A 25,840-nucleotide genomic window follows, 5' to 3' on the forward strand; every position below is an offset into this window, starting at 1 on the left:
CTGAGGCTGGTAACTCAAATGAACTTATCCTCTGCAGCAGAAGTAACTCTTGGTCTTCCTTTCCTGTGGCAGTCCTCATGAGAGCAAGTTTCATCATAGCGCTTGATGCTTTTTGCGACTGCACTTAAGAAACGTTCAAAGTTCTTGATATGTTCCATATTGACTGACCTTCATGTCTTAAAGTAATGATAAACTGTCATTTCTCTTTGCTTATTTGAGCTGTTATTGACAGTATATGGACTTGGTCTTTTACCAAATAGGGCTATCTTCTGTATACCACCCCTACATTGTCACAACACAACTGACTGGCTCAAAACGCATTAAGAAGGAAAGAAATTCCACAAATCAACTTTTAACAAGGCACACCTTTTAATTGAAACGCATTCCAGGTGACCATGAAGCTGGTTGAGAGAATGCCATGAGTGTGCAAAGCTGTCATCAAGGCAAAGGGTGGCTACTTTGAAGAATCTCAAATATAAAATATATTTGGATTTGTTTAACATGATTCCATTTGTGTTATTTCATAGTTTTGATGTCTTCACTATTATTCTACAATGTAGAAAATAGTAAAAAAATTTAAGAAAAACCCTGGTATGAGTAGGTGTCAACTTTTGACTGGTACTGTGTATCAAAAATCTATCTCTTTCTGGTGTTCTTTACATTCTGTTTGGTGCCTAATGTTTTTAAATTTGGGGGCAGTGTGTGCATGTGTTTGTGGGAGAGAGAGTGGTGTGTCTGTGTGTTAACTGAAGAGTAAATGTTTCATGCAGTGTTTTCCCCTTACTGCCACAATGACATTCAGATCATTATGCATCTATATTCCTTCCTCCAGCCAAATCACAGGTAGACCTTTGCAGATATGAGCAAAGTCACCATTCTATGCCGTATTCTATTATACAGTGTGAAGTTAAATTAAATATGTGTTGGATTGAGTAGAAGTGTGAATATCAGTGACAGGTTTTTTGTGTAGCACATGCGCATAACATTTAGAAAACTGGAACAAGCGTCGGGGGGATGGGCGAACAGGACATTAGGCCACCCAGAATTCCCCCCGTGGTATCGCAATACTACTCGGTGTCATGGTGCTTGGCCTGGTATTGTATCGTTAGTAAAATTATGGTATCGTGACAACACTAATGCACACATTACTACACTGTGTTTCATGCTAGTGTGGCCATTGGGATCCATACTATTTAAATCGACCAGTCAATGCCACGGGGCTTCAGTGCAATCACTACTCTCCTTTTACAATGTAGTTCGTTTTTTTCTCAAAGGAATTATTGAATAAACAGCTAAGCCTATAATATTTCATCACTGATTTGTTACTGGTTATACAGTGATCAGGATTGGCCACGAGGGAGACACAATAACACCCAAGTGTCATTGGGGACACTCATTGATCCTGTGGCAAGAGTCACAGCAATCATAGACTAATAGCAAATGTGAATAGAGTAGTAAATACAGAAGTTTGTATTTTCCACATAAATTGAGATTAGCCTAGTGCTGGTGTGGTTGCACCTGACTACTATAGCGTAGTTCATTAACCGGACTTCCACCTTAAATGTGCAATAACATTGAATCAGATCAGATGAATCTGTCTTAGATGTACCACATACTGCCTGTCAGTCTCATCTGCATAATGTCTCAGTGACTTGATAGGCTCGTCATTATGAAGTTCCATAGTAGGCCTGTTCATTCATTGGTTTTCCAGTGTACAGTATGTTAACGCAGGACTCAACAGTTCCTATCTGAAGACTACTGAACTTGTCTGGTCAGTGAAACACTAGTGAACTTGTCTTCTATAAAATATTGAGCTCATCTCTGCAAGGTACCACAGAGGGACCCTCTTGTTCTGCCCTGGATATGGTCTGTGTAGTTTTACATGACTTTCACTCTATGAAGCCACAGTGTTGCTGCTGGTAGGAAGGCCATTAGCTGATAGTCTGCTGAAGGTCAGTGCACAGTGATTCTATATGCTGTGATTCTACCATCTAAACTGTCTCACCTCATTCTCCTGTATTGCTTGAAGCCCATCCGTATGCTGTATGGTGTGTTCTAACTGTGGAGCCCCTGGGTGTAGTACATTTACATTTTAGTCATTTAGCAGACGCTCTTATCCAGAGCCACTTACAGTTAGTGAGTGCATACATTTTCATACTGGCCCCCAGTGGGAAACGAACCCACAACCCTGGCGTTGCAAGCGCCATGCTCTACCAACTGAGCTACAGGGAGCAGCTAGCCTGGCGCTGTGGGCAGGATTGACACTCCGGAGTATAAACAGGCACTAGGCATGCAGCTCCGCTCCGGTTTTATTCATTAATTTATGAATCCGGTCGCTGAACAAAGACCCATAGCTATATGCTCGTACTCAGCAGTGACTGACTCTGAGACTACAGATCTGGGATCAGCACAAGTAGAGCTATAGTATGCTATGAGGAGAGCAAGCCTACACTGTTGACAGGACCATGTAAATCATTTTGATTGGGCCTAGCTGCTTTATGTGTAGCCTACACTGAGTGCGGTAGGCCTATGCTGTGCACCCATTTTCCAAAATGTACCCCAGCAAGCCTGTCTCCTGCAGGGATTCCCCAGCCCTCTAGAGAGACTACTGTTTATTTGCCAGTGTGAGAATAGACTGTAATGCTGCTCCTCTCCTCCGTCTCTGTTTTCCTGTTCTATTGGTCTGCCAGGACCTCTCTTACTGGCTGGCTGGCTCTCAGCATTTGGCAGGCGTTGTGGGAACGTCACGCTGGGGAAGCCTGCTTGCGCTTGAGTGTGGGTTATGCAGCGACGTCTGGCATGGACTGAGTGGCATCTATAGGTTGGGGGAGGTTGGTGAGAGGCTGTTGGGTGCTAGCCTGTTAGCAGGAAGGCAGTGGGTCATGGGTAGGAGGGTGGAAGAGGTGTGAAGCTCCAGCTTGGCTCAGGGAGGGGCTTTGTCATAGCACATAGGCTGGGCTGGTTTAGTCTGGGTGAGGAGGGAGAGGAAAGGGCCTGGAGATGTTGCTCTGTTAGCTAGCTGGGGTGGTGTGGGGCTGGGCGTGGCAGCTGTGCATTCTACCCTGCTCTACTGCTGCTCTCCCACTGAGACAGCCTTGGCATGCAGCCCAGACCTGCATGGGCTTAGCAGAAGGTTAGTTGGAGTTTCGTTTTAACTCCCCACACCACCACTAGCCAGCCAGGCAGACAATTTTTCACTAATCCTGCTCTGATCTGCTCTCTTTATCTATCGCTCTCATGCTCTCGCTCCATTCTCTTATTATCTGCCCTCTCTCACTGTTTCCTCTCATTCACTGATTGTCTGTTTGTCTGTCTTGACGTCTGTCTCTCTCACTCGCTCTCTCTGACACACACAATTTTCTCCATGGATAGAAGATGCTGCTCTGCTGGTTGGGAGGAGGTAGTGCAGTCAGTGTCTCTGTTATCTGGCTGTAAAATGGTCAGATTAACCCTCTCAGGACTGGAACGGCATTCAGTTGCTTCGGCCAGAAGAGCTATACCTCTCGCTTTCTCTCACATGCTCTCTTCCTCTTTCTTCCTCTCTTGCTGTATAACTTTCATTCTCTGTCTTTCTGTCAGCTTTACTTTCACTTTCTCTTGTGTGTGTGTGCTTGTTCAGCTTGTGTTCGTTTGTGGTGTGTGGAGTGAGCACTAGAAACATTAGAAATAACTGTTTAGGCTAAATACTGCAATGCGGATTTGCCCTTTGTCCTGTTTAGCAGCTCTTGTTTTTTCCTCATAGTTGTATATTTTTTCTTCTCTGGTGTCAGTATTGTCTTTTATCAGTTGTTATAGTAAGGCTAACCGTTCCATTCAGTTTCAGACAGGAAATCAAGCTCTTGACCCGTATTTTTATTTCAGGTGAATTGGCCTGGATCAGCAAGGCTTTCTAGTCTTTGTTTTTGAAGCTGCCTGTTTTTGACTTTGTGTTTAGTACATTTTTGCCCACTTATAGAAGTGTTTATTCACACATTGATTCCATGCACATTTATTACAAAAATGTACCTGTCCAAAGGCCTGTTGTTTCTAGCTACTACCTTCTGATTTATGTGTCGATGCTTGTTGGTCATGTCTCTGTGTGGACTGTAGTTCATCCCTAACCTGCTTTTCCCCTGACCCCTAGAGAGAAGACACAGCTCGGCCAGCAATCCCCCCTCCACCTCGGCCCCCTCCTCAGCCTTCTCCCTGTCCGCTCTGTCTCGGAGCAAGGGCAGTGGGACTGGGACTGGTCCCGGGGCAGGGGGTGTCAGTGGAGGGGCCATGGGCCGCTCCTCCAGTGGGACCAGCGCCTCGTCCAACTCCAAAATCCTCAAACCAGCCAAAGAGAAGCTGCCAGGCATCCAGCAGAGACCTCACTTCCCTCCCTTCCGGCTGCTCAATGACAAAATGTAAGCCATGTCTAACCTAGCCATACTGCTGAACCCCAGTAAAACGTGTTGTCATGTTGAACTTCAGCCCCCCGCCTCTGATAGCCCTGCATTACGTTAGTTTTGATCCTCTGTTACTTCTCTCTCTTCAAGTCCTCCTCTCGCTGCTTCTCAGAAGTCTAGCTCTGACTGAAGTCTCCCCGTTCTACCCTCCAACTAAATGAGCCCCTTAAAGAGTGTTAAAAAGAGATCCTTTATCAAACTCCATTTGCAACCACTCAAAACATGTTGGCTTTCTGCTTGGGGATTTAAACATATTTCAAACTTTACCTAAACCTGTTCTGTTGAAATGAAACGATTTCTTTGAGGTCTTTGATGATTTGCTGCTATAGATAAATTAGCTCCCTCCTCACGCCATCCCTCACTTTCTCCTCCTCTGTCCATCCCTCTCTTCCAGCCTGACCCCTGCGGTCAAAGTGGAGAAGATGCGTCTGAAGGTGGATGTGTGGGCCAAGCTGGTGCAGGCTCCCTCTGCCACCTCGTCGTCGTCCTCCAGCAGCACTGTGAGCTCCTCGTCACCCCTGAAGTCAGGCCTTAACTTTCCCTCCATACCAAAGGCTCCCTCGCTGGCCCCCGGCCAGATCCCCAATGGCAAGGGCCACATCTCCCTTTCTGCCCTGGACAAGAAGCAGGACACCAGCGCCAGTAGCAGACAACACCTCCACAAGAGACTGTCAGGTGAGAGGAGATGATGGGGGATTGTCTGTTTGCTGCAATAGATTATTATAACCTCAGTCATTTATTCAAGTACTGACATGTCATAGCCATACAGTAAAACATCTGCTGATTTTATCCCAGAAATGCCACTAACTGAATACTATGTTTTTCTGCTACCGCGCTCTCTCTTCCTTACTCCTCCTGTTCTCTCTCTCTTCCTTACTCCTCCTGTTCTCTCTTCCATCAGAACGTGAGTTTAATCCAGATATCCACTGTGGGGTCCTGGATATGACAGCTCGGAAGCCATGCACACGATCCCTAACATGCAAGGTACCAAGCCCTCTCTTCTGCCCCCCTTCTTTCTGTTCTGTGTGGTTAGGAAATATTCCTTGTCACATTTCCTAGGTCTTTAAGCAGCCTCCAGACTCTGTGTGCAGCTCATCCTGACCTAACATACCCTTTGGCCTTCTCCCTCCCTCAGACACATTCCCTAAGCCAGCGGAGGGCAGTGCTGGGCCGGAGGAAGCGATTTGACACATTGTTGGCCGAGCACAAGAGCAAAGCGCGGGAACGGGACCTGCAACACCCCCACCCCCAGCAGATCCCCCCTCTCAGGGACCCCCACCCCTCCCCCTCACGACTCATCCCCCACCACGACACCCACCAGGTCGCTCAAGGCAACGGAGCTGCCGACGCCACCAAGCCTTTGGCGCTCGGCAAACCAAAACCTCAAAATCCTGGTCTTCCACGGTGAGTCACTCTGTGCTCTTCCTGGGTACAGCCAGTACCTGCATCCCTGATGTGTGTTCCTAAATCACTGTGTTTCCACTGCTCTCAGACTGAACAGCAGTATCTCTCACGGAGGTGGGGGTACCCCGGGAGACCCCTCGTCGGTCCACGAGTCGCCCCACCACTCTACGCCCACCCCCGACGGGGTCTCCCGCCTGTCCAGTGACGAGGGGGAGAATGAGGAAAGGGAGGAAGGCACAGACAAACTGGACTGTCACTATTCAGGTTACCAACCACGGCCGGCAGCTGTAAGTCCACCACAAGTTCACTTTATATTTGACTCTTACAGGAATATGCTCTACATTTATTGAGCCCTTAAATTCACATCACAGCAACAATGAAACAACAGCATAGCCAGATGCGCGAATAATCAGTCTTCAACCTGTTTTTATGGGCCCTATAAACAGTACCAACCTCCATTGAGTGGCAGCTTGTACCGTGCAGTGTGTGTGTGTGTGTGTGTGTGTGTGTGTTTTGGCTTGTTAGTGTGTCATTGTGTTAACAGTTTCCCTCCCTGCTGATCAGTACTGTACCTTTGGAAGTCGACTGTTTGGGAGTAGCTGCTACTCGTTTGACCGGCGCTGGGATCGAATGCGATGTGCTCTTACTGCCATGATGGACAAGCACGTCAATACTCAGATGTGGAAGTAAGTCTGTGTACATTCATTAGACCAGAGTTCCATAATACCTACCTAATTCACAAACCTATTACAAAATCACTGAGGCAGGGAGCAATAGTGTTGCAGGGTGGTGAAGGGAGATCTAGTGCTAAATGGGACACCATTAGGCTATTTATCTCCATTCCTGGAGGGCCAGAACACTTCTGATTTTCATCCTCTCCTAATTAGGGACTGATTCAGACCTGGGACAACAGAGGGGTATACTACAAAGCAGGATCAATGAGTTAGCCAGCTAACTTTGATGAACAAACATAAATAACTATTGATTTTCTGGTTCATTAAGTAAGCTGAACTTAGATATTTGTTTTTGGTTGTTGAGTCAATGAGAACATGCCCATTTCAAGCTTAACTTTTATTTGTTTGAAAGATATTTCAGAACATTTAGGCAAGTTAGCTGGCTAACTCATTGATCCTGCTTTGTATTATACCCTGTGTCTCTCCAGGACTGTCCTGTGCTGACTCCTCTCTGTGTAAAGCAGTTCCAGTTTCTATCCAGGACTGTCCTGTGCTGACTCCTCTCTGTGTAAAGCAGTTCCAGTTTCTATCCAGGACTGTCCTGTGCTGACTCCTCTCTGTGTAAAGCAGTTCCAGTTTCTATCCAGGACTGTCCTGTGCTAACTCCTCTCTATGTATAAAGCAGTTCCAGTTTCTATCCAGGACTGTCCTGTGCTGACTCCTCTCTGTGTGTGTAAAGCAGTTCCAGTTTCTATCCAGGACTGTCCTGTGCTGACTCCTCTCTGTGTAAAGCAGTTCCAGTTTCTATCCAGGACTGTCCTGTGCTGACTCCTCTCTGTGTAAAGCAGTTCCAGTTTCTATCCAGGACTGTCCTGTGCTGACTCCTCTCTATGTGTAAAGCAGTTCCAGTTTCTATCCAGGACTGTCCTGTGCTGACACTTCTGTATGTGTAAATGTTACTGATGGGGATGCTCATGGTGGTCTGTTTGTGTTATAGGAAAATCCCTTTGGCCTTGGAGAACTCCTCCTCTTCTTCCTCTGCTCCGGCCCACAGGACAAGCACAAACTCCCTGTCCTCATCCCACGGTAGCGCCCCTGCCTCAGACTTCCTCAGCCCCTCCTCTGCACCCCCTCCGCCCCCCCACACTCAGTCCTACGACAGCAAGTCTGTTCTCTCGTACGGGACCACCTTAAATGCCCGTGCCTCCCCCCATGGCACGGCCAACCACCCTGCCTGCAGCGCAGCACAGGCCAGACAAGTGTCTTCGTCGCCCCAGATGCCTTCAGCCCACTCCTCGGTCCCCACCCTGGCTTCAGGACGACCACTCAAGTCCAGATCCAGCGGCAAGTCCTTCAGACCCCGGGAGTCTTCTTCCACAGCCGCCATAACCAACTCCACCAGTGGGGGCAGCATTGGAGGCAGCAGCAGCACTAGCCTCAGCTCGGGGAAGAAGAAGAAGAACAGCTCCCTCCTCACATCGTCTCACGCTACCACCTACTCCTCAGAGTCCTCTTCCTCCTCCAACCCCACCCCTTCCTCCTTCAAGAAGAACTGCATGGTGAACAGCGGCAGCTCAGGAAGCACGTCCCACCACGCCTCGCTAGTCCCCTCCTCCTCGTCTCACAGCGGCCTCCACAGTGTGGGACTTAACTGTGGCCCCAACGCCAGGACCAACTCCCTCAGTTTGAAGGCAGAGCCCTCGGGGCCAGCGGGAGTGTCGGGGCCTGGGGTCAGAGGCCCCCCCTCGGGCAGCCCAGCCGAGTCCATCAAGAGGATGAGTGTGGTGATGAACAGCAGTGACTCCACCCTCTCCCTGGGTCCCTTTGTCCACCAGGCCTCAGAGCACCACAGCAGCTTCAGCCATGCCCACACTGATGGCCGCCTGGAGGGGAAGAAACGCAAGGGCTCCCCCGCTGCCAGCTCCATCAACAGTGGAGGTGGGCCGGGCAGGCCCAAAGTGGCCAAGTCTCCAGCCATCAACAACATCCACGGCAAACATGGACGCACAATCCCAGGAGCCCAAGGGCTCCCCAACAACTCCCTCATCCATCAGGTGGGTTGGACCCCCACAGCCTCACACACTGGCTGCTAACGCTCCCTATCATCACCCAGTTTATCTCTTTATCTGTTGGGAAATTCACTTTGCAGTCAGGACTTATTTGACTTCAACATATGTACATATATTGACATTAGACAAAACATAAACTAAAAATCTCCAATGTAATCTATCATTTAAAAACCTTGCCACTCTCTTTCTCCCCTCAGCCAAAGGCCCGCCCCTGACAGCGGTGGCTGGGTCCTCTGTATGGAACTTAGGGGCGGATGATAAGGGTGTAACCTGTACACTGCTCTGGACTGCACGAGGCCTTCTAATGCCTTACTCTCAGCTTCCCACGATCCTCAGGGTGGATGTGATCTGGACAACCCCGTGATGTTGTTGTCTATAGTGGAACTATTTCTCCTAAAGCCATGTGTGGGTGCCGTGTGGAGGTGGCAGGCGTTAGCACCTGGGGTGGGTCACACCTGGCACCCTGTCTGTCAGTGTTGTCCTGAGGTAGGTCTTCCTATGGGGAGGAGAGGAGGGAGTTGCAGCCTTCCTGCCCTTTGACCTCATGTTGAAGTTCCAGAGATACGGAGGGAGGGTGAAGGGCTGGCACAACAGCCATGGCACCTCTATCATGATGCAGAGCCGCTGGGAGTGACTGGAGAGCCAACAAGCCGCAATCTGTTGGTTTCTGACGATCTCTTCCGTGTGTGTGTGTGTGTGTGTGTGTATATGACTTTGTCACGTCAGATTCTACTGGACTACTGGAAATTCAAAATTACACCTGCACGCCTGAACTCAGAAGCCTTGAACGGAGCGGGCAGGAAGAGGAAAAACTGTTAGTTACAAAACTTCAAACACAATCACATTGTTTTTGTTTGTTTTGATCCTTTCACTACATTTTGTCGGTTGGTTTTAATCATTGTGGCGTGTGCGTACATACCGCCATGTTATGTACAGTAGCCAGAGATGAACGACATGAGGAGCAGATCCAGTCAATTCTATGAGTTCCATACATGACCCAAACAATTATGCAAGTGTTACTTTTTTATTTCTTATCATGTTTTCACTGAATTTAACTACAAAAGTCTATGTGGAAATGGTCAATTGTGCATGCATATGTGAAAAAGTATGCTTGATGTGACAATTTGATTGAATGGTTGTGAAAGAGGGACTACTGCTCTTGAAAGACAAGTCGAGAGCTTGGGACTATAAGGTTCTATCTGCAAAAAGATGATTGAGATAATTGGCTTTAAAGTTCTGAACCCTCATTGGTTTGAATGGTGTCAGCAGTTTTTATATTGTATTATTTTGAAATTTAGAGTACTATATAGGTAGAACATTGAACAGAACAAGGCTATGTCAATAACTAAATTGACAAAAATTCAGAGAACCTTATAGTCCCAAGCTCTGTTGTAATTCCTACAATATTTTAATTTGACTAATGAACAGCCACAGTAGACCTAGCCCTAACTGTGAACAGCACTAAACAAATACAGACCCACTACTTGCTTTAGGACATTTAAGTTGTGCTTATTTGCCCCAAACTCTAGCCAAAGGCAGCCATCTGTTTCTCCCACCATAGTTTGTAACCACTATCCCAGCTATGGCTATTAGTTTCCATACCGGTACCTTCAGTAATGTCACAATACCATGTTTGTGAGTAGAGGGGTTTGTAATGACTGACATCACACTTGTATGTCCTTCGTCAAGCATGAAGTCTTAAACTGGCAATACTTCCCTCTGTCTCTGAGATGATGCTCTTTGGGAGCAAGTTGTGTTTTTTGGGGGGTGCGAGATTCATGGAGATGGCTTCAGAGTAAGTTATTACTTTTTTGTAACTCTGTACATTTCGTAAACTCCACTGATGTCAGGCAGCGATAGTATTTGAGAAGTTGTGTTTTTTCTTACTTTCACTTTTTCTTGTATGTATTGAACAAACATCGAAGTATCCCAATTTCAGAATACATATTTTGTTAACGAATTGTACATATTGAAATATGTATTTTTGCACAGGCATTTTCTTACACAATTTTTTGGTACAATTAAGATTATTTATTTAGGAATTTAAATAAGTTTAAGAACATAACTTATTTGAAGTGGTTCACTGCCAAGTCTATAATGCAATAGGCCTATAACTAGAGGTTGAAGCATCTCATGAATCATGTACTGGGATCCATTAAAAGGTGGTGTTTCCACTGTAGCATGTGTTTGTGTGATAGACAATGCTTTTTGTTTTAACTCTCCAAGGTGTCACTTGTGCTCTTTACTATTTTCAAGTTGCCTCTGAATCAAAAAAAGAAATGATCATTTTGTGACCCAAATAGCCTGATTCCGAAATGCCCCGCAGGCTGAAAGCTGTGCCCGTTGTCTAAGCGATTTCCATGGATTCACTCATTTACTTTGGCTGCATTCGCACAGGCAGCCCAATTCTGATCTTTTTCCCCCAATAATTGATCTTTTGACCAATCACATATATTTTCACATCAGATATTTTTCAGCCGATCTAGTCAAAAGACCAATTAGTGGAAAAAAACCAATTGGGCTGCCTGTGTAAACACAGCCTCTGTAGATGTAGACCTAATAACATTTCATCATTGAAACACTTTCCTTTAAGGCTGAAGGGACTTAAGCAATCATTTAAAGCAATGTAGATGGAACACTTCAAACAGTGCATCTGCTTGCGTCATTGTTGCCAAACATAATTTGAAGCACAGCATTAAGGAAATTCTTAGTTTGCAGCTTTTCAAAATGTTGAAATAAGAAAGTGCCTGAATTTGTTTCACACTGACTGCTTGAGGACAGAGCTTTTTTAATTTGTTTTACCTTGACTGTTGTGTTTTAGGAGCTAGCTTTTAAAATCTGCCTATGAACCCTAAATGTGGTAAAATAAAGAAAAAAACCTTGTCAGCTAGCTGGTATGAAACACTTAAGTTTTGTCCTTCTGATTTATCAACGTTTTCCAGATGAGACGTCTGAAATTGGTGCAGACCAGGGGGTGTTTAAGCTCCCTGGTCGGTTATGAATTGCTTGTAACAGGTTCAGTAAAGTGTTTTGTTTACCCTCAACCTCCACTGAAAACGCTAACCTTGTTTTTATGTGATGGAAACTTTGCAAAGATGTTTTTGTCAAGTACCACAGACTTGGAATGTGAAAGTGAGACAACACAGCTTGTGGAAGGAAAATATCCTCAGTACGTAAGAGCGTGTAGTTTTTTTTTTGTATACATTATCAGAATCATTTGATCAGCTGGACTTGTGTATTGGCTGCTATGTAATTCATGAACAAACATTGTAGGTTAGATTTACTTAATATTTAAAGAAAAGATTGTATATTCTATTTGTTTTGTAACAGGTTTCTGTAAATAAAAAATTATTTATACAGCTATTTAAACAGAAACTTGCGCCGCTTCTTTACTGATTTTATTTCTGTAAAATCGTTAACTCTTTCATTCAAGTCTGTATCAAAGGAAACCGAAGTCACCGAAAAGAATTGTATATACACAATATAAGGGTCACTTCTTCAGACAAACTATTGGTTTGGATACTGGTACAACAGAAAAATCCAGCTCTCCCACCCAAAGAACAATGGTAACACTGCCATCCATTTTACATGTTGATAACTCGAGACAGCTTCTGGACACGGTTGAGCAGCAGGTCCCCTTTCTTGATGGTCTCCTGGTACTGCCAGTTCTTACTATCAGGTCTGGAGGAAAGAAAATACAACACTGAGCTCTGCCACTTCGAATAAAGAAACCAATTGTTTTACATGTATGTGGGAATGTAATTCTTACCTGTTTGTTTCCACAATCTCGTTTACTTTGTCGATTTTGCAATGGAGGCGACCAGCAGCTATGAATCGTGAGAGTTCCCTGAGAGCGAAGGAAAAACTAATTAAGTTATCACAGTACCTTTTCTGTAGCGGTGAAATCAAGCGCACCAATTGTCTTCTGAAAGGTGGCGACATTCCTACACGACTCGCAGTCGTCAACCATCAGTGCAGATGAAGTCGTCTCGCTGTCTGACGAAAGACAATGGAGCACTAATCGGCATTGTGGGTATGGAACAAGAGTTAGACGTGAGACTCACTGGTCAATGAACTCTGTGCTGACTCCAAAGGCCTCAGCCATGTAGCCCAGGGTGAGTGAGCGGTAGGACTCCAGGAGCTGGCTGTAGGCATGGATACGCATCTCCCTCACATAGTAACGGTAATGAGGGGCAAACAGCCAGTCCTTCTTCATATCCTGCTCCACTGTGGCTGCAAAGAGGGGACAGAGAAACTGGTTTACAATGCTCCACTGTGGCTGCAAAGAGGGGACAGAGAAACTGGTTTACAAATAAGGAATGGGGGATAGTGAAACATGGATGTGCACTCACTGGCTGCGGACATTCATTCTTCAGCTTTACTTTTTACAAGACTAAATGAGGGGAGAGCAAAAGGGGTGTCTCACCCAGTGACTGGAAGAAAACGGAATAGCGACACTCATAGAGTGAGAAGAGGTACTGGCGGACAGCAGGGAGACTGTGCAGCACCTCCAGGATCTCTGCTCCCTTTATCACCTGAGGGAGAACAACACAGTCAACAGGAGATAGTCATGACAGAACTGGAAATCTGCCAGCTGTATAAAACATGTGTCCTCACTTGTCAAAACAAGTTTAAATGTACATGTTCTGACATGTAGAAAGTATTGTCTAAACAAATTCTGTTTCTCTGCAACCATACGTGTCTTAGCGTCTGTCAGGGTAAGTACAAAGTCTGCAAAACTACCAACTCTAGAATTACGTAAGCACATGAATGCCCTGTTGACGACAACACCACGTGGCTCCAGAATCTTCCTCTCCTGCTACCAACCTTTTCTCTGAGGTCGGGCCTCTTCTGGGCAATCATGCAGACGTAGACGGTGTATGTGACAAAGGTCTTGTAGTCCATGAGCTCGTAGGAGGTGAAGGTGGACACTGTGTCCAGGAAGAGCTCAGCAGCCTGTTTAAAGTCGCGGATGGCCACACAGTACAAGCCCTGGTACACCTTGAGACGGTTCCTCCTGTCCCAGTCACCCCCCTCCTCAATAAGGCTGTGCAGACACAAACAAGTAGAACATTGAAATGATGATGCTTACAAAATACGAGAATATAGAAAAACAACGGCTTACAATAAATAAGAGTCAATACAATGGCATGGCGGGCAAAATGTTGCTGGCTGCTATGAAATCGAAACCGTGCCAGTTACCACAAATATGAGACTTTAAATAGTTAGTGAAGGCATTTAATGGCATGTCATCATAGAGTATTGAATGCAGAGAGAAGCAGTGCCTTTTAGCCAAACTACCTTTTGGCTTTCTCAGTGTTACGCGTGATGAGGTCACTGTCCATGTAGAACAGTCCAATCCTTAGCAGGTAGAACACAATGTCTAGTCGATGTCCCAGGGCCACAGTCTTATCAAAGGTCTTTCTGAAGGCAGTCAACGCTTCCTCCTGTGGAATTACACAGCAAGGAAAACACATATGATACGGGTGATGTGAAGTTCATGGGTTATTTGGTGAAGCTAATGACCTACATGCATGGCTAAGTCGGAATGGGGTTTTCTGGGGCAGATTCTTGCAGTTACTGTGTATGTATAGTGTGATACTGTGTGTATATTGTATAAGGTCCACCGTCCAACCATGGCACTACGACTGATAACATTTAACATGACTTCTGATTCATTGGCCTCTGCTCTGAATCTAACAGCTTATGAATGCAAAAGCACCTTATTCCCAATTCTGATGAGATATTCAGCTCTAGCCATCATTGCATCTCGAATTTCACTCTCCCCAAGGTTCTTCTCGGCATCTTCCAGGACGTCATCCAGGCGTTTCAGCTCGTCCTCGTTGGCCTTCTTCATCTTAATCAGCAGGTCTGTGTCAAGCTGCCACTTCAGGTCTTTACACAGGCTCTCGTAGTAAGGTGCCATATCTGTAACAAGAGACAATTCGTCAGCTACCACATTAGTGACTAGCTAGCTAGCTTCAACTTGACAGTTGTAACCTTTGGCAACATTCTAGCTAGCTAGCAATTTTTCTTCAATATGTGTCTGGTTAGCTAGCTAATTTCATTTATTGAGTATCTAACTAGTTAGCTACTAGCTAACTGACTAAGTAGCAGTTTGATATGGATAGGTTTATGTTTGCCAGAAGATACCGACCCTACCGTTAGCTTGTTTACACTGAGCTGCACTGGGGTCGGAACGCAATCATGGGTCGGAAAACATACCTCAATGCCGGGATGTGATATGCCACTGTACTCCATACTGCTAGCTAGCATGAGGGCAAAAATTGCAGTTTTCCTGGAAAACTATCAGTATTTCAATCTTCTTAATGGAGCAGTGTGGATAAAGGTAAAATCTGAAGTACAGTGGCATATCCCATCCCGCCATTGAGGTATGTTTTACGACCCATATCTCGTGCTGGCTCCACGGTGTCTTAATGTAAAAATTATTGCGTTCCGACCCCAGTGCAGCTCAGTGTAAACAAACGTAACGGTAGGTTCGGTATCTTCTGGCAAGGTTTATGTCTGACAGTGATGCTAACTACACTGAACAAAAATATTAAATGCAATATGCAACAATTACAAAGATTTTACTGAGTTACAATACATAAGGAAATTAGTCAATTGAAAGAAATTCATTAGGCCCTAATCTATGGATTGGGAATGACCACCATTTGCCTCATGCAAATGCCTCATGGAATGTTTGCACCGCCATTGAGGAGGAGTGTGACAAGTTGCTGGATATTGGCAGGAACTGGAACACGCTGTCGTACACGTCGACCCAGAGCATCCCAAACATGCTCAATGGGTGGTGACATGTCTGGTGAGTATGCAGGCCATGGAAGAACTGGGACATTTTCAGCTTCCAGGAATTGTGTACAGATCCTTGCGACATGTGGCCGTGCATTATCATGCTGAAACATGAGGTGATGGTGGAGGATGAATGGCACGACAATGGGCCTCAGGATCTCGTCACAGTATCTCTGTGCATTCAAATTGCCTTCATTGTCCGTAGCTTATGCCTGCCCATACCATAACCCCACCATGGGGCACTCTGTTCACAACGTTGACATCAGCAAACCACTTGCCAACATGACGTCATCTGCCCGGTATAGTTGAAACAGGGATTCATCCGTGACGAGCACACTTCTCCAACCTGCCAGTGGCCATCGAAGGTGAACATTCGCCCACTGAAGTTGGTTACGACGCCGAACTGTGGTCAGGTCAAGACCCTGGTGAGGACAACGAGCACGCAGATGCGCTTCCCTGAGACGGTTTCTGACAGTTTGTTCAGAAATTAACCAGTTGTGCAAGCCCAAAGTTTAATCAGCTGTCAGGGTGGCTGGTCTCAGACGATCCCGCAGGTGAAGAAGCCGGATGGGGAGGTCCTGGGCTGGCGTGGTCTGCAGTTGTGAGGCCGGTTAGACGTACTGCCAAATTCTCTTGAGAAATTAACATTCAATTTTCTGGCAACAGCTCTGGTTGACATTCCTGCAGTCAGTATGCCAATTGCACGCTCCCTCAAAACTTGAGACATCTGTAGGATTGTGTTGTGTGACAAAACTGCACATTTTAGAGTGGCCTTTTATTGTACCCAGCACAAGGTGCACCTGTGTAATGATCATGCTGTTTAATTAGCTTCTTGATATGCCACACCTGTCAGGTGGGTGGATTATCTTGGCAAAGGAGAAATTCTCTGTAACAGGGATGTAAATACATGTGTGCACAACATTGTAGATTAACACATTTTGTGCATATTGAAAATTTGGGATCTTTTATTTCAGCTCATGACACATGGGACCAACACTACATGTTGCGTTTATATTTTTGTTCAGAGTAGTGTACCTAGTTAGCTATCCATCTTAACGCGTTAGTTAGCAAGTCTACTCTACTCGCTACTACCAACAAAGATGTGCTAGGCGAGTTAGCTAACTACAGTAGCTAGCTAACGTTAGCAATTTCAGCACTGGTTTTCAAGCTAGACTAGGATACGCTAGCTAGCATGACTTGCTAGGCCACGTAGTTATGTTGTAAACGAAATATATGGCTAACGTTACTATTTTCGGTTTATTAGCTTGGCAGAAGCCAGTAGCTTGCTACTTTGCCAGTACCGGCACTTTCTGGCTAACGTTAGCTACTCACTGTTTTCTTTTATTGAGTCCATGAGCTCGGTTTTCACTTTGACATCTTGTCGGTGACCATCCATCGTGAGCAAAAATTTCAGCTGTGCTATCCTAAGATCAGGGTTTTTAGGCAGACCCTCTTCTTCCAGATTTTCCAACGGCATTTTGGCAAATATAAACTTGGCTAAATAACAGATATATTTTATCTGGGACAACAACGGTCGGGGAAGGTATCTTCTGCTAGCTAACGATGACTACGGAAAACACTGGTATGCTCCTTCCGCTACGGCGCCAACGAGATGAGAAGAGAACGTCAGGGGTGACAAGATCAGATGGTACTGCCCTCCTCTGGCTAATAAGGAAATGTCCGCCGAACTCACGAAGTATGCCAATTTATCTCACGTCAAAGTACACAACATTTCACTCAGATGAAACAAATGTTGCCAAATGGCTTACAGGCTTTCTTACTTTCTACAGCGACGAGTAGGCCTACTGTGTCAGTGACTCAGTGGTTGACAGAAAGGTAAACTCCCTCTGAGATGTAAAAGATTAATCTTATTCCTGAAAATGTCTAACAGAGCAATTGTGAGGTGGACATGTAGACATAACTGTGTTACATGGAACGCTCAAGATATACAGAATGGAGACTTTGCTGAGGCACCTGGTAGGCACATTTTTATTATTGAAAAAAGTATATACTTTTTTCATATCTGAATGAGTAATTATTAGTTACAGTTTCCTGTTATTTGATCCAAAGGTAACATAAGCAAAAATGTAACTGTTGAAAAATGTTTAAAAAAAATTAAGAAATTAGCTTCTTATTACAAACACGTTTATAGCTATAACATAATTAATTGCTGTATGAAAGGGTTATAAAATGACAATAGGTAAAAATTAGACACAAATCTATAAGCACAATGACTCAGCTAAACAGGGCAGAGAAGCAATGTTGAAGAGAGGTTACATAGTAGGCTATCCATGCCTTCTCTATGTGTCAATGTTTTTAAAAAGCGTCCACTATTGATTGAGATTATATACCTCATTGACATTAAATATGTGTAGACCTATAACTTTCATTGTAAAATGTTTACCCCGTTTATGTTCTCCATTCCAGACCCGTGGTAATGCTCTAGTCTTCATAATAATTTTGGGTATTGGCGGATCTTTTCAAAATGGGTTCCATGTTACTGTCATCAGTTCCCCTTCACCAGTAAGAGACATCAGCACATTGATTCTCCACACACTCATTTTTATTAAAAAGCATGATACTAAATATGTTTGGATGAGTGTGGAATTGACCCTCTACTTTTCCCATGGCAAGAAATACCTAGGAAACATAACATGGTGTTCAAGGTTTATGAATATCTTGTTTTCATCTCACACAAGTTAAATCTGCTTATTCAATCCTGCTCAAATGAACACCTAGCCTACTTCACCAGGCTTGTAGACTGTCTGTTTCCTTAACCATGTCTGTCTGCTTGCAGTACATCCGGAGCTTCATCAATAGCAGTTGGATTGGGCGATATGAGGAAACCCCACCGGCACCGACAGTCAAACTCCTCTGGTCAGCTATAGTGTCTATGTACGCTGTGGGGGGTCTCTTGGGCTCTATGAGTGTCAGGTGCATTGCTGGGAGGTTTGGCAGGTGAGTTGCACTGATTTGTATCTGTATTTATCTCAATTTAAGTTTAATAGACTTTTTCATTCAAACTTTTTTAATTTTTTTTTCAGAAAGAGAGCCATGATATGGAACAATGTGATCAGCATTGTTGCTGCATTGATCATGTTCACCAGTAGGGGGGCAAACTCCTTTGAGATGATCCTGATCGCTCGGTTTCTGTACGGATTCACTGCAGGTAGGCCTATGCAATATTGCACCTTTAATTTCATGCAGATTAGTTTAATCTATGGATAATTTAGCCATGGTAAAATAGAATCACGGAATGGCCTTATGTCTTACAGTGTTGATAGCATTGATTTTTTATTCTTGTTTGTGAATCTCAGGTTTAGGAGCGAATATCCATGCAATATACCTGGGTGAGAGTTCACCCAAAAAGATAAGGGGCATGGTAACACTAACATCTGCTACATTCGTCTCCATTGGTAAACTGTCAGGACAATTTGTTGGACTAAGGTACAGTGCTCATTTTGAATTTCAACATTTCACAAAAAAAAAGGCTAAAACACCAAGTATCACATTAAACTTATGGTTATCAATGTGTGCCAAATCAGACATCCTGAATATGCTCTGACGTGATGCTTTGTCTCAACTTTCTCAGGGGGATTCTTGGCCGAGAGGATAGCTGGAACATCCTACTGTGTGTTCCAACATGTTTCTCTGTGGTACAGCTGCTAACACTGCCCTTCTTTCCTGAGGCCCCAAGATACTCATTGATAGAAAAAGGCAATGCAGAGGCATGCAAAAAAGGTAGTTTGTGTTTCCTCATAGTCACCGAGATTGAAATTATTGCTGTCCAAAGGGCTTCCATCCTAAGTAGCAACAATCATACTCAGAACATTGAGTACTGTCCTGTGCAAATGTAGACATGATGTACAGTGCTACATTACACTGCATCTAAATACATAAACCTGTATTATTATACATAGCTGACAGATGGGCCAATGCCTGTATAGCTGGGTGCAAAGTTTATACAGCTGAAGAGATTTTACTAACTTGTTGTATCCTATTCAGAAACAATATCTGTCCCTGTGTTGGTGTGTGTGTGTGGTGTGCCAGCTCTGCAGAGTCTGTGGGGCGGGGGTGAGTACAAGCTGGAGATGACGGAGATGGTGTTGGAGCAGGCTGCCATAAAGGGCGAGGCCTCGAAGAGTCTCCTGGAGCTGCTGAGAGACAGGAGCGTACGATGGCAGCTCATCACCATGGTGGTGGCGTACGGCTGTATCCAGTTCTCTGGCATCACCGCAGTAAGCACAGCCCCCTCTGTCCTTTATCTCCTACTGTACCTACAACTGTACATTCTACATCCTACTCCTCTTCCCTTCACCCTCAGATCAGTGTGTTCTCCTTTGACATCTTCAAGGAGGCAGGCATCCCTCTGGATATGATCCGCTACGTGACTCTGGGCGTTGGAGTGTCTGAGGTCCTCACCTCCATCACCTGTGTGAGTGCTGCTGGGGGAACATGGGCTACACTATAGGGGCTACACTATAGGGGCTACACTGTAGGTGGTACACTATAGGGGGTACACTATAGGGGCTACACTATAGGTGGTACACTATAGGGGGTACACTACGATAACACTCTGTAACTTCTACAATGTATGGTCGTCACTATGTACCTAGGCTAAAAAGGTTTAAAGTAGAGCCCTTTTTAATTAATGTGAAAATGTCACTCGTTAAGCGGTCATTAGGCAACCGTGATAAGGACTAATAAGCAAAAGTAATCAGTGAACAGTAGGAGAGTGACCATAGGGGAAGAAACACTGTCCCCGTGCAGGAATCCACCCCCTGTGCCTACCGTACAGAAGCTCCGCTACAGGTTGAACATATTTGTCACTAAGATGTGAATGCCCCTCCTGAGCTCCTAAACAATAAATCATGTGTGAGCTCCTCTGACTCTGCCATCCCCTGTGCTGCGGGAAGGAGGGAGTGATGGATGGGGAAGGTTCCGGATAAGTTCTGTTGTGTGCATTCATCCCCAGGGCCTGCTGATCGAGAGTGTGGGGAGGAGAGCGCTACTCTGGGGGGGCTTTGGGGCCATGTCTGCCATCATGATATTAATCACCATCACTCTCAATCTAAAGGTGAGCCCGTGACCTTTCAACTCTCCTGCACTGTGACAAATATACAGTAAGAGGACCTAAGTGATGATACATGGATGTGTATGACATTATAATGTGTCCCAAATCCCAGCAACAGTTGTGGTAGTTCCATGTGCATGTAAAACATACAATAAAATATAATTTATTCTGTTCTAACAATATTGTTATAGGATTACAGCTTCTGGGTTCCATACAGCACTGTTGGCTTGATATTCCTCTTTGTCATTTTTTATGGAGGAGGACCAGGTATGTTTAATATCAAACTACGGTATGGGTTAGTAATAATACTATAACAAAGTATAGACAAAATACTGACATTACATTGCTGTGATCATCAATGATGATTGATCTGATGCGTCCTTCCCTGTTGCCTGTGGTATTCCTAGCTGGAGTGTTGCCGTCTCTCACACATGAGATCTTTATCCAGTCGTGCCGGCCTGCAGCGTTTGTCTTCACTGGGATCATTCGCTGGCTTGGCTTTGCTGTGCTGGGACTAGTCTTCCCCTTTCTTATCGTAAGTCAATAGACCATTTTGGAATTAAGTGTATAATTAAGCAATAAGGCACGAGTTGGTGTGGGATATGGCCAATATACCACAGCTAAGGGCTGTTCTTATGCACGACGCAAAGTGGTGTGCCTGGATACAGCCCTTAGCCATAGTATATTGGCCATATACCACAAACCCCCGAGGTGCCTTATTGCTATTATAAACTGGTTACCAACGTAATTAGAGCAGTCAAAATAAATGGTTTTGTCATACCTGTGGTATACGGTCTGACATACCACGGCTGTCAGCCAATCAGCATTCATGGCTCGAACCACCCAGTTTATAATTAAGCCATAAGGCCAGAGGGGGTGTGGTATATGGCCAATATACCACGGCTAAGGAAAGTTCTTATGTACGATGCAATTCGGAGTGCCTGGATACAGCCCTTAGCCGTGGTACAGTGCCTTCGGAAAGTATTCAGACCCCTTGACTTTTGCACATTTTGTTACGTTACAGCCTTATTCTAAAATGGATTAAATAAATAAAAATCCTTAGCAATCTACACACAATACCCCATAATGACAAAGTGAAAACTGGTTTCTAGAAATGTTTGCTAATTTATTAAAAAATATAAAAAACAGAAATACCATATTTACATAAGTATTCAGAACCTTTGCTATTAGACTCAAAAATTGAGCTCAGATGCATCCTGTTTCCATTGATCATCCTTGAGATGTTTCTACAGCTTGATTGGAGTCCACCTGTGGTAAATTCAATTGATTGGACATGATTTGGAAAGGCACAGTGCATGTCAGAGCAAAAACCAAGCCATGAGGTCAAATGAATTGTCCGTAGATCTCCGAGACAGGATTGTGTCGTGGCACAGATCTGGGGAAGGGTACCAAAAAATGTCTGCAGCATTGAAGGTCCCCAAGAACACAGTGGCCTCCATCATTCTTAAATGGAAGAAGTTTGGAACCACCCAGACTCTTCCTAGAGCTGGCCGCCCGGCCAAACTGAGCAATCAGGGGAGAAGGGTCTTGGTCAGGGAGGTGACCAAGAACCCGAAGGTCACTCTGACAAAGCTCTAGAGTTCCTCTGTGGAGATAGAACCTTCCAGAAGGACAACCATCTCTGCAGCACTCCACCAATCAGGCCTTTATGGTAGAGTGACCAGACGGAAGCCACTCCTCAGTAAAAGGCACATGACAGCCCGCTTGGAGTTTGCCAAAAGGCACCTAAAGACTCTCAGACCATGAGAAACAAGATTCTCTGGTCTGATGAAACCAAGATTGAACTCTTTGGCCTGAATGCCAATCGTCACGTCTGGAGGAAACCTGGCACCATCCCTACAGTGAAGCATGATGGTGGCAGCATCATGCTGTGGGGATGTTTTTCAGCGGCAGGGACTGGGAGACTAGTCAGGATCGAGGCAAAGATGAACGGAGCAAAGTACGGCGAGATCCTTGATGAAAACCTGCTCCAGAGTTCTCAGGACCTCAGACTGGGGCGAGTGTTCACCTTCCAACAAGACAACTACCCTAAGCACACAGCCAAGACAACACAGGAGTGGCTTCGGAACAAGTCTCTGAATGTCCTTGAGTGGCCCAGCCAGAGCCCGGACTTCAACCCGATCGAACATCTCTGGAGAGACCTGAAAATAGCTGTGCAGCAACGCTCCCCATCCAACCTGACAGAGCTTGAGAGGATCTGCAGAGAAGAATGGGAGAAACTCCCCAAATACAGGTGTGCCAAGCTTGTAGTGTCATACCCAAGAAGACTCGAGGCTGTAATCGCTGCCTAAGGTGGTTCAACAAAGTACTGAGTAAAGTGTCTGAATACTTATGTAAATGTGATATTTCATTTTTTTAAATATAACAATTCTAAAAATGTATTTTTGCTTTGTCATTATGGGGTATTGTGTGTAGATTGATGAGGAAGAAAAACAATGTAATCAATTTTAGAATAAGGCTATAACATAACAAAATGTGGATAAAGTCAAGGGGTCTGAATACTTTCTGAAGGTCATATATCACAACCCCCCGAGGTGCCTTATTACTATTTTAAACTGGTTACCAAAGTAATTAGAGCAGTAAAAATAAATATTTGGTCTGATATACCACAGCTTTCAGTCAATCAGCATTCAGGGCTCAAACCACCCAGTTTATAATGCTTTTTATAACGCATGCAAAGTTTTATAATTCTTTCAAAGTTACCAATTGAGATGCAATGACATTTCCTGAGCACAAAGCACATTGTTCTTCACTATGACAGTTTGATACCTCGGAGATACCAGGAATACAGTTATTCCATACTTTAAACATTACATTGAGACTCTGCAATTAAAACCTTTCTCTATCATCTCAGTATTACTTTTGTCTCAGCCGGTCTGTGTAAAACAGCAGAGCTCTAATTTAGACATAAGTGGAATTATATAAAATTGAACAAGAAAGGTTTCCTATAGCCATGAGTAGAACAATAGGACAGGACTATTTAATCACAGGCTCTCAGCCAACTGTCCAAGTTGTTCCCCTGGTTATTGTAACTATAGGAACTCACCTGCCTGCCTCTTCTCTGTACCACAGGAGCTGCTCAAATCGGTCAGCTTTGTGATGTTCGCCTGCATGTGTCTGTTGGCATCACTCTACATCTTCTTCTACCTGCCGGAGACCAAGGGGAAAACCCTCCTGGAGATCTCAGAGGAGTTTAAAAACATCACACTGTGTGAAAAACCCCTCTCAGATGACAAGATCTTGGAGACAAGGTTATGAAAACTGTTGATAGCAAATTAACTGAGATTTATCCTACTCTGTCTGAGTTGTTTAGTTTGTATTATAGTATTGCCCATCATATCTTCATACAATGTGCACTCACAGCCATATCATATTCAATATAAAATAGTTTTATGCATCTGAATGACTTTTAGGGACCTATTGAATATAATAAAATTACTTTTCAAATAGTCTTTCATTTACTTTTGTGTTGTTTCCAACCTTGTTTACAAGCCATATGGTCTGGTCTGATGGTCTGTTTTCCTGAGAAGGTTCATATTATGAATTTTCTAGGACAAAAATGCACTCTTTATCTTTCATCATATCTCATACACCACATAAAATCCTCCCCAAATCTGACTTCTTACGGACTCATTAGTAAGAACCCTGTACACTTAACTGATGCCCATGGTCCACGTGGGGGACTCCCACAGCCTCTTAGCTGGCTCTTTGAGGACTGGCTCCCATAATGATGTGGCTGGGTCTTTGATGGAATTGGCTTTTCCAGTATGGTCCTGGACCTGCTGGCTTTTTGAGGGGCTCCTCCTCCCCCCCTTATCACTGGCTGCCAGGCACAGGGTCTTCATTAGCAGTTAAACGCGCGAGGTGCACAGCTCCCATTCGGGGATGGGGAGTGATTGACATTATCTTGGCTGGGTGAGATGGTGTATCGGCATCCCACTGTTGTGCGTTATCTCTAGAGGGGATTAACTAGAGGATTAATTAGAGGTACCATAGTGACGCCTAACCGTCTCTCCTCACAGACCTGCCTGCCTGGTCACTGCCTGGCAAATGGGCTGTTTTTACTATTTAATGGAAAATGCTGACTCTGAGGTAAATATCATGGACACATACAGTATAGTAGGTATTTCAGTCTGAGCATGTTTCAAATAAAGGGTTGGACTTAGACCAAACAATATTCATTACAAGTGCAATGTGGTATATTTCAACTGTTAACTAAACTGTGAATAATAATAGATTGATCTTGGGAAGATGAACGCTCAATATTGTCATATTTAAGCATTAGGGATAAGCCATATTGGTTTATTATTTATTGTGCTGTAGTGACACCATGTTCTCAACAGATGGCATATTTTATCTGCATTGTGAAAAATATCTTTAATTCAAGGCATGACAGCACAGACGCAGTGGCACTGTAATATACTGAACAAAAATATAAACGCAACATGTAATGATTTCAAAGATTTTACTGAGTTACAGTTCATATAAGAAAATCAGTCAAATTAAATAAATAAATTAGGCCCTAATCTATGGATTTCACATGACTGGGAATACACATATGCATCTGTTGGTCAATGATACCTTCAAAAAAAATTTGTACAGATCCTTGCAACATTGGGCCATGCATTATCATGCTGAAACATGAGGTGATGGCGGCTGATGAATGGCACGACAATGGGCCTCAGGATCTCGTCACGGTATCTCTAGGCATTCAAATTGCCATCGATAAAATGCAATTGTGTTCGTTGTCCGTAGCTTATGCCTGCCCATACCATAACCCCACCGCCACCATGGGGCACTCTGTTCACAATGTTGACATCAGCAAACCGCTCGCCCACACAACGCCATACAACGTCTGCCATCTGCCCTGTACAGTTGAAACCGGAATTCATCCGTGAAGAGCACACTTCTCCAGCGTGCCAGTGGCCATCGAAAGTGAGCATTTGCCCATTGAAGTTGGCTATGACGCCGAACTGCAGTCAGGTCAAGACCCTGGTGAGGACAACAAGCATGCAGATGAGCTTCCCTGAGATGGTTTCTGACAATTTGGGCAGAAATTCTTCAGTTGTGAAAACCCACAGTTTCATCAGCTGTCCGGGTGGCTGGTCTCAGACGATCCCGCAGTTGAAGAAGCCGGATGTGGAGGTCCTGGGCTGGTGTAGTTACATGTGGTCTGTGGTTGTGAGGCCGGTTGGACGTACTGTCAAATTCTCTAAAATGACGTTGGAGGTGGCTTATGATAGAGAAATGAACATTACATTATCTGGCAACAGCTCTGTGGGACATTCCTGCAGTCAGCATGCCAATTGCACGCTCCCTCAAAACTTGAGACATCTGTGGCATTGTGTTGTGTGACAA

At 44.6% G+C, this 25,840-nt stretch overlaps 3 protein-coding genes across 5 annotated transcripts in view; 2 read left to right on the forward strand and 1 right to left on the reverse strand.

Moving 5' to 3' along the window:
- The window catches only part of LOC121575836 (ataxin-7), a 29,357-nt gene extending 19,533 nt beyond the window's left edge, over positions 1 to 9,824 (forward strand). Inside the window, exons 6-13 of one of the 2 annotated variants that reach the window (XM_045222928.1) lie at positions 4,124 to 4,388; positions 4,825 to 5,105; positions 5,332 to 5,414; positions 5,566 to 5,834; positions 5,923 to 6,121; positions 6,399 to 6,520; positions 7,506 to 8,562; positions 8,775 to 9,824. In XM_045222928.1, coding sequence (XP_045078863.1) covers positions 4,124 to 4,388; positions 4,825 to 5,105; positions 5,332 to 5,414; positions 5,566 to 5,834; positions 5,923 to 6,121; positions 6,399 to 6,520; positions 7,506 to 8,562; positions 8,775 to 8,792 — 2,294 coding nt within the window. In that variant the 3' untranslated portion in view covers positions 8,793 to 9,824. The other variant, XM_045222927.1, reaches the window with a different exon arrangement.
- A 2,134-nt stretch (positions 9,825 to 11,958) lies between these two features.
- Positions 11,959 to 17,002, reverse strand: LOC121574953 (26S proteasome non-ATPase regulatory subunit 6). 2 transcript variants are annotated; one of them, XM_045222929.1, is made up of 8 exons: positions 16,720 to 16,999; positions 14,300 to 14,505; positions 13,879 to 14,024; positions 13,405 to 13,624; positions 13,004 to 13,112; positions 12,642 to 12,810; positions 12,347 to 12,424; positions 11,959 to 12,258 (listed from the first exon to the last, which is right to left on the reverse strand). In XM_045222929.1, exons 1-8 carry the CDS (start codon positions 16,862 to 16,864, stop codon positions 12,162 to 12,164), a joined length of 1,170 nt encoding a protein of 389 aa, XP_045078864.1. In that variant the 5' UTR covers positions 16,865 to 16,999; the 3' UTR covers positions 11,959 to 12,161. The 2 variants fall into 2 exon arrangements, with proteins under 2 accessions (XP_045078864.1, XP_045078865.1); XM_045222930.1 differs by lacking the exon at positions 11,959 to 12,258 and having other exon boundaries at positions 12,642 to 12,856; positions 16,720 to 17,002.
- A 296-nt stretch (positions 17,003 to 17,298) lies between these two features.
- On the forward strand, positions 17,299 to 23,889 carry LOC121575845 (solute carrier family 2, facilitated glucose transporter member 9). Its single transcript, XM_045223261.1, has 12 exons — positions 17,299 to 17,364; positions 17,815 to 17,910; positions 18,185 to 18,345; positions 18,432 to 18,556; positions 18,705 to 18,834; positions 18,980 to 19,128; positions 19,438 to 19,625; positions 19,712 to 19,822; positions 20,363 to 20,464; positions 20,653 to 20,728; positions 20,869 to 20,996; positions 23,555 to 23,889. The coding sequence occupies exons 1-12, from the start codon at positions 17,341 to 17,343 to the stop codon at positions 23,738 to 23,740; spliced, it is 1,476 nt and encodes a 491-aa protein (XP_045079196.1). The 5' UTR covers positions 17,299 to 17,340; the 3' UTR covers positions 23,741 to 23,889.
- Positions 23,890 to 25,840: the final 1,951 nt, after the last annotated feature.

The sequence above is a fragment of the Coregonus clupeaformis genome, chromosome 10 (assembly GCF_020615455.1).
Source record: "Coregonus clupeaformis isolate EN_2021a chromosome 10, ASM2061545v1, whole genome shotgun sequence".
In the NCBI taxonomy this organism is placed as follows: domain Eukaryota; kingdom Metazoa; phylum Chordata; class Actinopteri; order Salmoniformes; family Salmonidae; genus Coregonus; species Coregonus clupeaformis.